Source organism: Aethalodelphis obliquidens, unplaced genomic scaffold, assembly GCF_003676395.1.
Source record: "Aethalodelphis obliquidens isolate GAN/ISIS:26980383/991018 unplaced genomic scaffold, ASM367639v1 scaffold4, whole genome shotgun sequence".
Taxonomy (NCBI): domain Eukaryota; kingdom Metazoa; phylum Chordata; class Mammalia; order Artiodactyla; family Delphinidae; genus Aethalodelphis; species Aethalodelphis obliquidens.
The window spans coordinates 69,157,782-69,171,523 of NW_020837948.1; the positions used below are offsets into that span (position 1 = coordinate 69,157,782).

The following is a 13,742-nucleotide window of genomic DNA, read 5'->3' on the forward strand; positions in this document are numbered from 1 at the left end:
TTTTTTTGCGGTACGCGGGCCTTTCACTGTTGTGGCCTCTCCCGTTGCGGAGCACAGGCTCTGGACGCGCAGGCTCAGCGGCCATGGCTCACGGGCCCAGCCGCTCCGCGGCATGTGGGATCTTCCTGGACCGGGGCACGAACCCGTGTCCCCTGCATCGGCAGGCGGACTCTCAACCACTGCGCCACCAGGGAAGCCCCATGAGTTTTTGTTAATATGCAAATCAATTCAGTAATTAATATAAAAGCTGGACATTTTTTATAAAAGACACTTTGGAATTCTTTATAAATGTACTCTTCTCCCTATTTTCCAGAAGATACGATGTGTACAATGCTACTGGAGACAGCGCAGGGACAGTGGCAGTGGGAAGTGGGGGACGAAGGGGTAGGGCAACCAATACCGCCTTCCCTAAAGGTGAGAAGAAGAAAGGCCAGTGACTCCCTTTTCCCTCTGTCTCAAAGGTGGAAAATGAAGACTTTCACATGGAAAATTTAATTTCTACTTTTTAATATCATGTTTATTCTTATGAAATAGTAGTAGGCAAAGTATAAAACAATCACTTTTGGTATTTCCCAGGGTTCCATAGTTATAAAACAATTCATAATATTTATAATATTTATTTTTGTTCTCAGAGGCTATTATATAAGAGGCTAGAATTTCATGCATGATCCAATTAACTAATTATACTTATTTAGAGGCCATGAAATGCCTAATTGCAGTCACAAATAGAAGATCACTGGCAGAATTAGTTGTGCTAGCAAAACCATAGTCACACAATTTCTTGGGTCAGACCACACAAAACTTGCGACCCTAATTATAGTATTGTTCTCAGTACAATTCAGTCTTAATATGTTAGTAATCCATGTTTGGAAAATACGTTTAACTGGTAAAAACATTCTCTTTACTTTAAATTTGGTATGCTAGTTCCTAATTCACTAAAATACTTCTGGGGAAATTTCAAAATAAAGCCTCAGGGACACTGTAAAGAGAGAGTTTTTGAGATTACTTAGGTCAAGCAGGGCTGAACCCTCAGCAAAACAGCATACAACTGGTTATCATCTACCCAGGCTCTGAGAAAAGATCGAAGTAGAATAACCATCTTTTTGTGGTCAAGAAAGAAAATAAACCACAGATATTCCAAAACAGCTAACTGATATCCTGGATAATATTCCTTTCAGGCAAACCTGTGGCCCTCATCTAATGAATATGCAGCCTTTCCATCCCATCTGACTTGTCAGTGCTACTGAGTCAACATGCACAGCTCAAGTGCTACTGGGTCAACATGCACAGCTCATCAGAAACACCCTGACCTCATTAGGAACCTGGTTCTATAGGAAATGACCAGAGCCAGCTCCTCCACCACTCACCACCCTTCTCCTTTTTGAGGGAGGGAGGAAAGGAAAGCCAGGACAGGTAGAAAGAAGAGAAAAAGGCACAATGACCAATGGGGTCTTAGTTTGAGATACAAAAGGGCAGTCAAGAGTGAGGAGAAGGAATGTGGTAACCTACAAGAACATTTCCCACGTGCTCTGCACTGGCTGCTTAACTGAACTGTCTTCATAAACAGTGCCATGATTCGTCCAACAGTCATGACTCCAAGTCTATATAAATCTAGTTCTGAAAATATTCTTCAGGTTCTCAGGGTGTCTCTCTCCTACAAGCTTCCCATTGGGCCCACTTTTCCAGCACAGACAAAGGACTTCCGGGATGAGAAAGAAAGTGTTGTATATTATCTAAATTATCTTCTCTTAGGCCTCAAAAATCCTCATTATGCCTTTTTATAGATAAGGAAACTGGGGTTCTATCTAAGATAAGGAACTTGTCCAGGGTTACACAGTTAGTGAATATGAGGATCCGAATCCATACTTAGAGAGCGTCTGGCTCCGAGAACCCTGTTCTTTATATTCTAGTTGTAGGCTCTAAACACTGAAACAATCCTGTTTAAGACAGAACTTATTGCAACTTGCCCCTTTGAAAAAACATGCCTGGTTAAGTGTGGTAAGGAATTACTTTTGAATATATATTACAAATTGATACAGAATTGTGACTTACAGTATGAAATATATTAGATCTATCCTCAAAATTTTCTGAAACACATCCTACATTATATAACCTCACTTCTTCTGTTGTCTTACTTGGGCTGCTTTTTATTTTTTACACATTCTGTTTTCTAACTAGATTATAAGCTCCCCAATGGCGGTGCCTACCATAGGGTACTATAAGTAGTAGGTTCTTGTTAATCTGCCTGCTGTACTGGTAAGGCACTCTACTGTCCACCGTATTTACAGATAAGTCCTTCCCTGAGCTACTGGTACAACAACCTTCCTTTCACTTACCATGGAGAACTAATTTAGGACAACAGATAATCAGGAGCCCTACCAAAAATAATCGAATCTACCAATGGTTATGATTATAGAATACTGATGACAGGTAAACACTTCAGCTATAGTGTGTAACAACCCAAGGAAATGGGTTTATAGTATTCTGTCATATTGGAACTGCAATTTTACTCATTAAAAACAATTTCTTAATACACTGACTTTTCTATAGAGTTCAGAAAGAATCTGTGATGGGTACTGAGTTTCTTGAAGAACAGAATGTTTCATTTTGCTCTAATTCATTCTATCACTGAATTAAACTTTGATGTATTGGTCTTGACAAGTGCTTCATGCTGATTGTATTGTGTATGATAGTATAATCACTTCCCTTGCATTTCCCACTGGCTAGCTGATTAATGCAATAGATCACCTGCAGCACTGAGGGCAAGGGGGGAATCACTGCCCTTCCATACCCTAAACTGTGTTTATATTTCAGTGTGCATCTGTGTGTGTGCACGTGTGTTCCTCAGTACACAGACATCCGTGAAGATTCACCTGGTACATGGGCAGGAAGGTAGGAAAAACCAGAAGGGTAGGAAAGGAAAACTGATGACACAGTGAAGATCAATGCCTTTCAATCACTGTTTTCAGTACACCAAAAATGCTTACTTCTTAATGCTTCCAAATAAGTGTCTAGCGTTACAGTTCAATTATTCATTCACTTTTTATTCACAAGTATTTACTGAGCACCAACTCTATGCCAGGCATATTTTTCTTCTCACCTTTACTGGAAAACTAACTTTTAAAAAATGAATCACTTTCAATGTTCTATTAGTAGACAAGAAGGAAAAAAGTAGGGTGAGATTATTAAATGGACACTAATACAGGGACGAACAAGGATGGCCATGAAATTAGTTTAAATGCCCCGATAAAGACAGCAACTGACAAGAAGACAATTAATATTAACCACAGAGAGTAGTTTAATGGCTTCAAAACAAACAAAAAATCTCTCATTACTTGGTCTATACAGGATCCTAATTGTTCAGCAAAGAGCATTTTCTGTGTATGATCAATATGTATGGTGAATAGGTTGCTGGATATATTCTCATCTTTTAAATGTGTGTGTGTTGGGAGCAGACAGGGTGGGGGAGAGGTGAATTAAGACTTCTGTGCTCTTGGCAGCATTTTGAAAGCATTCCTCCTAACAGAATTTTCTCCCCGTTCCCAGCTTATATTTGACCCAAGTGTCCTATTTAGGCTCCTCCCGTAGAACCCCCTCAGCCCTTGCTCATCCACAAAGGAAGACTGTGGCTTCCAATCTAAGCCATTTCAAGATTGTTTATCGCTTAAGTCTGATTCCTAATTTATGAATGATTCTCTCTCCTCCAGGTTTGCTGAAGCAAATTCTCAAATTCTTAAATTACCCAAAAAGGGGCTGGGAAGCACAACCTGAGGTCAACAAGATTCGGCTGGTCATAGCTCAAAATCACAGAGATTTGGATTTCCATTTCAAAGGTTATCGCTGCTCACAGAATTGAGGGAGTGAGCCACATTTTGCATAACAACTACTGCCACTACTCCTGGCAATTCATCTCTAGATCAGAGCCGGAGAAAATAGCCCTAAGATCAGTCTAACTCATCAGTCTAAGATCTACTAGCTCATTCAAGCAATTTAATGTCAGATGGCACCTGTACTTTACATAGAGTCCTATCCTTATTTCAATTAGGAATTTTGAACTTGAGCACTAAAAACAATGTTACGAAGTTATCAGACAAGCTTACAGCAGCCTCACAAAGATTCACCTACTGCAAATCATTTGCCAGCCTGCCTTCCACCAAAAATATATAAGGGAAAGTTATTCACATAAATAAAAAAGTCGTTCTCAGGTATACCCTTAAGATGAGTGGCTGTTTAAAAGCCTACTGAAGACAGTCACTGTCAAGCACGTATTTTAAATCTCAGGATCCTTTGTCCTAGAGAAATCTTAGTGGAAAGCCTAGTGTGTAAAGAGGCAGGAGGCGCTCTACCGACAGGAGAAGGCCCTGCCTCCTCCTACCACACTCTTCTCCCTCCCACCCCACCCCAGGGGGGCTCTGCGAGGCAGGGTCTGAACTCCCTATCTGAGTGACAACCATTATTCCTTTCCTTGGGTTCTCCCCAGACCTCATTAGCCCACCTAAGCTTAAATGAACCATGACAACATTAGCAAAGCACCTTGCTAGGTGCCAGCACATGCAGAGAACAGCCTAAGTGGCTGCTGCAGTCCTCCCTTGGCTTCCACTTCTTTCATTCTAGCTCCTGGCATCCTTGATTCCCCGTGAAGCCCCTGGGAATCGCAGATGGCTTAAAATGAGGCTTCTCAGACCTCGTTAATTTTTGTATGCTGCCACTTCAGGGTAAGAAATGGTGAAAGGAAATGATCCCCAGTCTGTCTGTCTTCGTTTGCACTCCCTCACTCCTCCTATGCTCTACCACGATGGGACGCTCTAGAGATCCACACTCTAGGAAGGAGACTCCCCCAGCCAGATTTCCCTTTGGTGGCAGTTTCTTGAGGGCAAGGGCAATAGTGAGCAAAGTAAGGAGAGAAATTTTCTGAAATTGTTGTGAGGAAGAAAAGAACACATTATACCAATGCTCTGACATTTCCTATTAGCCACGAATGTGAGAACAAAATCTACCACCGATGGACTCATGTTATAAATAGAAAGACAGCATAAAAGAAAGTAACTGGAATTTATTCTTGGTACAAACAATGCTACCAGCACACTACATGTATAATACAGAACACTAAAGTGTATTACATCTTAACTCCTAGTCAAATCTCCGTGGTCTATATTTAGAAGAGTTTTATGAAAACACACAAAGGGGTGATCCCCAAGTGTTGTTAAAATTGTTCAATTGTACACCTAAATAATTTAGACAATGAATATCATGAAGAGTCTCCGATTGGCTAAGTAGGATCAAATCATCTGTAAACATCTCTTTTAATCCCGAGAATCTCCTATTTTCTATTAATATGTATTTTTTAATTTTTCTCTTGATTTTCACTATTTCCCAGACAGGGTATTGAATGGATAATGAAGGCCTAGCAGCTGCAGTCAAGAGAAGGATGGGTGATCGTATTACACAGGAAGTATTTATCGTAGATTTGCCCACCATATAGAAATATGCATTCTCTCTTTTGGTTAACTTCTGACCCAAACTAGAAATTACTCTGCTGACTTAAAGCAGCAGAGAATAAACCCCTCTTCCCATCCCCACAGCAGAACAGAACCCAGAGCCCTCTGACCCAAGAACACAGAGGTCTCAGTTTTAAGAGACAAATAGCAGTAGGACCACACAACAGAGAAAGAAACCAGGCCCCAGTAATGAGGACCCAGCAGCAGATAGACATTCTGAGAACAGTGCTGGAGGGAAGCAAAGCCTCCTGAGCAATACAATTGACAAAGCCTCTGTATTTAGAGGGAGCTCCGAATAATGAGGGGAAAAACAGAGGCTGAGACAGGAGCATACAACCCCATCCCAGAGCAGGATGGCCTAGCCCATGTGCAGGAGGGGCTCTGCAGAGCCTACAGACCACAGGAGGTAAACACAGGCCAGGACAAAGACAGTGACCTAAGGGTTTTCACTGGCTCCATAACAGAAGGGACTGGAAAATGAGACCAAAACTTCAATGTACCCCATCTACAGTATGTAGTATCTGTATATTATGATACACTTATTACATAATACAGTTCTCTATCAATAGCATATATTTGGCTACTCTACATTAGTGTGTTTTTTCAGAGTCTGAAGTTAGAGAGCCCCTGTGAACACAGATGGGCAACTAGACTAGGTAAGCTCTGCTGACAACTGCAGTCAGGACTGTGGGACCATGGGGCGGGTGGACCCATGGCAGGACAGGAAGCTTTTGCAGGATTTACTGCCATCTAGGTGAGCTTGACTTTGTCCCTGTTCTCCTCTGAGGAGAGAGACCGCCAGGAAGAGAGGCATATTAGTCGTTTAAAATAAGTTGAGGATGGTATCTAGTTTAGTGGTTGAGTCTCTGAAGTCACTGACACATAGGATCAAATTCCTGCTCTGCTGCTGTGACCTTAGGCAAGTTATCTGGTCTCCTTGTACCTCAGTTTTCTTGGCTATAAAACTGGGGCTAATAACTACCTATCTCACAGGGTTGTTTTAAGAATTAAATAAAATAATGCATGCATTAAGTGCTTAGCATAGTGCCTGATAAATAATTGTTGGCATCTGCGTTATGTTTAGTAGCTGGACCAAAATGGAAAATAAAACAAAGCAAAAATCTAGATCCTGTAATGTCTACTCTCTCTCCTCCTCCTCCCCCTGAAGTTAAGTAACAACGAAGAATAACAAGGTTGGACTGAAAATCTTAAAGACAACATTTTGGATAATGAGTTTGAACCTTTTCACCTTCCCCCACTGAGTTCTCCCTGTCTTCATTCATGTTATTCCTTCTTTCTGTAGTATTCTCACTACTTCTTCCCTACAACTCACCTCCATGAACATTCCTGTAAAACCATGTTAAGTTCAGTCTACTTATTCACTAATATGTGAATAAATTACTCTATCAAAGCGCTCTGCAGTTCATTCAAGCCTGTTGTAATTTCTCCTTTCTCCTGATGATTGTATCTCTACTCCCTCCATACGCCCGGTACCATCGTCAACGGTAAAATCAAATATTTAATACATCTATTCTCCTTGACATAGCAAGTGCTTAATACATACTGATCGGGAAACCACAACAAGACTTCTGGAAAGAAGTGTTAACAGGAAGGCATAGAAATGGTGTAAGTGGTTAAGCTATATTCTCCTTGCACCCAGGGAAGACAAACTGGTAGGTGACAAGCAATTCCTGATATGTGGTTCATTAGGATTACATACTACACTTACAGCTACATGGAAGTTTCCAAGTCTGTACTGACATCTTTTTGCTGCAAGGGGCTCTGGGAATTGCTGTTTTCTCCATTGCACTAGCAAAGACGTATCAACTTATATGGCAAACTACACTGGAATGCTTTCCAGTTCTCAATGAGAAGCAGTCACTCCTTAGCCTATTCACTAGCCACCATCAACTTCAAAATGTGGAAAGCCTGAGTTTGAACTTACCATAGAAACTAAGTAAGGGGCTCCAAACAGTGGGGGGAATTACTAAGCCTTTTGCTTTTGGAGACGTAAGACGGCATATCCCAGAAATTTCTCCACAGTTACCTCCAAAGCAGAGCCTCTAGAATCTTAGTTCTGGCTGTGCACAAAGGCCCTCCTGTTACTTACAGTACCATTTTGAATGTGTGACTTAAGCATATGTTTTCTTCCTTATTCAAGAATAATGTGGGTGGGTGCAAAAGAGGCCAATACTTGTATCTGCAATGATAGCTGGGACAGGGTTCTAGGTCCATGGAGTAGGTAATTTTTAGTACTTTGCAATATCTGTGGTCCCAGTGGGTGGGCTAAGTTCTCTATTGCTGAATGTAGATTTATCCTGATTCCAAGTCCCCTGAATCTTTATACTCACTCTATCTATCCAGCACCCTACCAAGGAACATTATATCTATTGTCTAATAAGGAAATGCAAACTAGAAAGAAACATCTAACTATGGCTATTTCTGCCCCCACACAGTGAGGTACCTGTATCAAAAGCTTTGAAAAGAACTCAGAGATACCACCTTGTTCTTGTGAACTGAGTGAGCACATCTCAGAGCAGTAAGGCTCTTGCAATGGCAGCCCAGCCTCTCCCAAAGAAACAATGTTACATGCTAGAGAGCAAAACACCTGACTGAGAGAGAAAGTGGTTAAAATTGGGGGGGGGGGAACATATGCAATACATATTATGAAAATGAAAATTTAAGAATTTTTCCCTGTGCTAAAACTGTAATTAAATCTTATTTAACTGTTTCCTCTAATGACATCCATTTTAATTAGGTTTTAATAGACTGGCAGCCACAACCTATAGTTTTATGAAGCAAAATAAAATTACAGTCTTGGAAGACATTTAAGGAAAGAGAACCATCTACACAGATGAGAGGTTACAATATATCCCCTCATCCCTAAAGACCCCCACGGTAATTAAGTGTGCTGAAGAGACAGCCATTAGGGCTAACAGTAGGTGTGCTCACCAATCTGCACTGGGCTTGAAATAACTCTTGAGATCCAAGGGTTATTTCTGTGATCCGTGTTCCAGAAAATCTGCATGGAGTAAAGAACACAACTGAAAAGGTATGTATTCTATAGCTCTACCAAATATGTGTAGCCACTACCAAATATGCAGCCTTTACTGTTGCAATGGGCTGTCTTACGATTTTAACATATACATGTTCTTATAGCTGATCATGATACAACACCACTCATCTTCAGAAGACTGCCATATGTTTGGGAAAATGAACATGATGTAAAGAAAGTAAAATTAATATATGAAAAACTGATTCACATGCAAGATAAATGTATCTGTAAATGAGATGCACTAAACAGGATCTTAATAGTATGCATCTGTATCTATTTCACACTACATTATGAAAATCAGGGAGTAAATCAGAAAAATTAACTCAGACCAAATGAATATCATAGGCATTTATTTTAGAAAAGAACTGAGCATAATCCTTCCTTTGTTAGCTAGAGGATGGGGCAAAGAAATTGGGCCTTTCGCTATCTCAAATAAGTATGCGTATCTTTATTTGAAAGAAAGAAAGAGTTAAATGAATATATGTTATTTTTAAAACTAATTTTGAAACATCGCTACTTAAATTTTAATAAATCACATATACTCAAAAAGTTGTAAATCTTGGGGAGGGGGATATCTGATCTTATGAAAAAATACAATTTTGTAATCTGGCTGACAATCTGATGCCTCTGAATCTCTCTGCCAAGAAGCAGTTACTTGGCTAAGATACTCTTACTAGTACACTTTCATCAGATTAAGGCTTTCATGCCAGGAATTTTTTTTCTCCTGGGGTACTGGCCATTGCCAGAAATGGACCTATCGAATCTACCGGTGCTAAGGAGTTCAGCATCTGCGATTTAATTTAACAGTTTCAGCTTTATTAAGCTGTCACAGAGCGGCCCTACTCTGATAACAGTAGCTGCTCCAATTATGGCTTGGTTTAGGGTTGACAAGTATAATGATTCATTCGTGGCACATGAGAAGCAATAAAAGGTTGTTTTGCATTACAGCTTTAAAAATGTGGGCACTTTTTTCATTTAATTTGTCACTTAGCTTTTGCTAAGAGGACATTTAAATTGCAGTAAAAGGCAAATGGGGCTTTTAGTTTAAATGTAATCCCCATATTTAAATGATCTGTAATGGTGCAGTGTTGGAGTGGGAACACTATTGTCTCACAGTGGGTCCTGATGGTGACATGTGACATTTGTATTCAGGTCCTGTATTATCCATGTGGCTAAAGGGCTTCCAATTTCATTTCACAGCCAGAAGCCTGCAGAAAACACCAATTAACTTGCAGATCCCATTTGCCGACAAAACTCAGCCTCTTCTCAATGTCTGGCATCTGGCAGTGCTCAGCATTTAATTCCACAGCAGAGCCTTGAAGCAATGTGAGCCCTGTGCAGGGGCACAAAGTCAAACTCCCCCATTTTCTTAAGAAGCAAAATTCTTTCCTTTTGAAGTCCAGAAGCAACTTTTAGTTAACTTTTTTGGTGAATGAATATTAAGATGTGATAACTATTGTTACTGCTACATGATATTCTTCACAGAACTTAGAATTCATTAAAATGGCAAGTGACCTCTGCTCACCATCACAGTATGTAGGAGAAGTTATAGCAGTCTAGTGATGATTGGGTTCGGGGGAGGGAGGGTGATCTGTGAAAAAAGAAAATACAGGGCAAGAATATGTATTCTTCATCCTGGACTGAAATCAAAGAACTTGTTTAAAGCCTGGTCCATAACTAGAAAAGTAGTCCATCAGAGGGTATAACTAGCATTAGCTAGTAGAAACTTCCACCTAATGAGAATTAATCCTTTTGATTGAGGGCTGAGGTACATAATTTTCAAAGCCAACTTGCAGAAGTGAAATATGACTAATGGATTAAAGGCAAACCCTGAAAATTTTATTTAACTATATCACTTGTACATTTTTTTTGGTAACCAAAAAATTTAGTTGGTATTTTCTTTCTAATTAGTCATTTGTTAATTCTAAGCTTCTTTAAGTACCAAAGCTCTTTAAATTTTATTCATTTAATATTAATCCAATAATAGTTTTTTTTTTAATGCTAATCCTTTTTACTGCCATAAACCAACTAGTCAATTCAACAGTTACTACAGAGTTACAAGACTGAGGAGTCTTTACTTGTAAATCACTCAGTATTCTATAAAAATTTTTGTTTAAACCATGCATTACACTTGTGTTCTCCAACCACCACACCGGGCCCCCAAACATTTCCTTCCAATACATTGAAAGGATCCACTGTAGTTACAGATTGATTTAAATTTTGATTGAGGGGAAGGCCACTAAGCATTACTTCAGGTGACCCAAGGGAAGTACTAAGATTATTACGAGATACTTAATAAAAATATTAGGGAAAAAGGTCAACAAATATCTAACAGCTGGCAAATAGCAGACACACGTTAAAAAACAAACAACAAACCAAACAAGAGTTGTCATCCACAGCTCAGTTCCTGAACATACATCCTATTAATGGGAAAAAGGAAATTTTGGTGTCCAATTCTCTACCAACCTGCTGTACAACCCTAGGTCACACTATGTCATTTTGTGGAAGTCTTCTAACCTCCTCAGACTTCAGCTTCCTTATCTGTAAACAGTTCATCTCAAAGGTCCCTTCCAAGCATTATTATCATGTAGTATCTTCACAGACATCAGCCTCTCTTGGTCTAGACATGGGATCAATAGCATGATGTGGTCCATCATTAGCCAAGAGGAAGACAGAAGGTGAAGGTATGAAGACTTCTACTACTCAATTACACTGAAACTAGGATCTTCTAATAAATATATGCATAACGTAAAACTAATATAGGCATTGACAAAATATTTGCCAAAAATTCCATTTGTCACATATAGATTTCTTAATAGACAAGATAAATACATTATTAATTTCCCTAGCAATGAGCACAGAGTAACAAGAGTCATCCCCCCCAAACTTCCCAGTAAACATGAGTAGTAGATTTCTCCTTTTTTCAACCACCTGCTATATTTATATCTTTACCACCATGGATTTGGGAAGCAATACAAATTAGAGTTTGCAGTGTCTTTTCCATTCTGACAATCAACAGTCCATCTAAGTCAATAATAACAAAAAAAAATAAAATGAATATTCAAGCTACTTTTGATAATTTTAATGTGGGCAAAAGGGGAAAACAGCCAAATTTTAGCTGAACTGATTACAGTATCAGTCTAGAAATAAGTAATCAGTTCTATTATACCAAATACCTGTTTTGAAATATAGCTTTTTTTTTTTTTTCAAATATTTAAAAGCAGATCCCGTGCTTGCTTTCCTCAACATCAGACAATTCCCCAAAAACACTGCCAAGATTGGTTCCTGCAAATGCCTCATTCTTCCTATTCTTCTAACCAGTGTATAATGGCAACAAGTTCATATAAAAGTAGCTCTCTCTTCTGCAGTACTCTGACCATGCTCTTTAAACATTCAACCATGGTCTTTGTCCACATACAACCCAATGGCAATCCATCAGGAAATTTATACTTACCCAGCTCATCCCAGAGCTGCCTATATTTGTCAGTCATTGCAGTGCCTTGTTGCCTCCAAAGTGACAGACGAGGGTCGGCCATGAACTGCTCTGTTATCAAAGTCAACATTCGGGCCCCGTTTGAGTCCCTCATCTTCAACATCTCCCGCACCTAGTGGGGAAAAAGCAGACCTTCAGAAAAATGTTAAAAAATGAACAGCAGTACAGAGACAGACTACTTTATTTCTTTGGGGAGGGAGGGTGGGGTGGTGGTGGTGGTCAAGTCTTCACACCATCCTTCTTAAGCAAACAAAAGTTGTTAAAAACGAGCCTCTGAGGGACTCCCGTGGCGGGCCAGTGGTTAAGACTTCACCTTCCAATGCAGGGGGTGAGGGTTCAATCCCTGGTCAGGGAGCTAAGGTCCCACATGCCTCGCGGCCAAAAAAACAAAATATAAAACAGAAGCAGTAATGTAACAAATTCAATAAAGACTTAAAAAAAAAAAAGGTCCACATCAGAAAAAAAACCCCAAAACCTTAAAAAAAGAAAAAAACAAACAAAAAAAAATGAGCCTCTGTCCTAAATGGCTATTTAATCAGAGAACTGACCATTAATTTTTTAAAATTATGTTTTAGAATCCACACGAGGAAAAGAAATTTGCGTAACTTCCCAATTTTCCCCCCAAATGTTTTTGTCAGCCTACAGAAAAATAATACCAAAATAAACAAGACAAATCATTGGGCACCTTCCTGACTCCCTAACTGATTGCACTTAACCACCAGAGTAGTAGAGTCTAAAGCACTGTACTGAGAACTCTTTAGAGATCTTCTAAATTGATCTGATAGTGTTTATAATAATAGCATCTGTCCTTCCATTGTTTTAAAAAAAGCTTTTTTGAGACATAATTCACATACATACAATTCACCAATTTAAACTGTACAATTTAAACCTCTTTCAGTGGTTTTTAGTATATTCAAGTACAAGTCCTACAAGTGCTTCATTTTTTGAGGTAAATTAGTAATTTCACTAGATTCTTTCTGACCGAGGATTTCCATGTAAAGAGCAACAGCATACTTCTATTCACTCAGATGGGACTGTTTTTGCAATGGTAAGAGGAAATGTAAAGGGCTGTAGGTTCAGAACTCTCTTGCTCCAAATGAGCAATCCTTGAAGCAGAATCATAACCACTGACCTAGTAAGTTAACTTGGCTTCTCTGCTGGAACCTCAAGCTCTGTCCATTATTCTTCTGTTACATTTCCCAAATAAACAAGAAAACAAGAAAAGAAACACAAGGCTAAGTTGCTCTACAGGAAATCCTAAATGAATCCATCCATTCTTAAAGTATATACCGCTATGTGTTCAATGAATAGGAATCCCAGCTGAACATCAGTTCTCTGTGTAGAAAATTAGTGGAGCAAGGTCATAAGTAGTAGATAAGGAGAGGGGAGTCCTTTTATTCAAAATTCTTTCTATGTGAAAGCCACATGAAGGAGGAAACAGCAGATCTTCAATAAAGCAGCCTAAACCTCTAGATCAATAGGTTCTGCCTCAGTCCTGTACCCTGACGAGTAATGGAACCCTCCCCCCAAACCAGGCTTCAGAATTTGAGCCTTGTAGAGAACCCAAATGTACTTGTGCACTGAATCACAAGGGTACGCTTCCAGAAGGGTTTTTTGAGTCATCTTAAGAAGGACTAAAAAGGAGAAAGAAATGGAGTTGCCATTTATCGGACATCTTGCTAAAGAGTTTTACATT

General features: G+C 39.5%; 1 protein-coding gene across 1 annotated transcript in view; it reads right to left on the bottom strand.

The window, feature by feature from the left end:
• ZSWIM6 (zinc finger SWIM-type containing 6) overlaps nucleotides 1-13,742 on the bottom strand; it is a 204,958-nt gene that overhangs the window by 41,485 nt on the left and 149,731 nt on the right. The window contains exon 5 of the mRNA XM_027101263.1: nucleotides 12,008-12,158. Coding sequence (XP_026957064.1) covers nucleotides 12,008-12,158 — 151 coding nt within the window. The remainder of the gene's footprint in view (nucleotides 1-12,007; nucleotides 12,159-13,742) is intronic.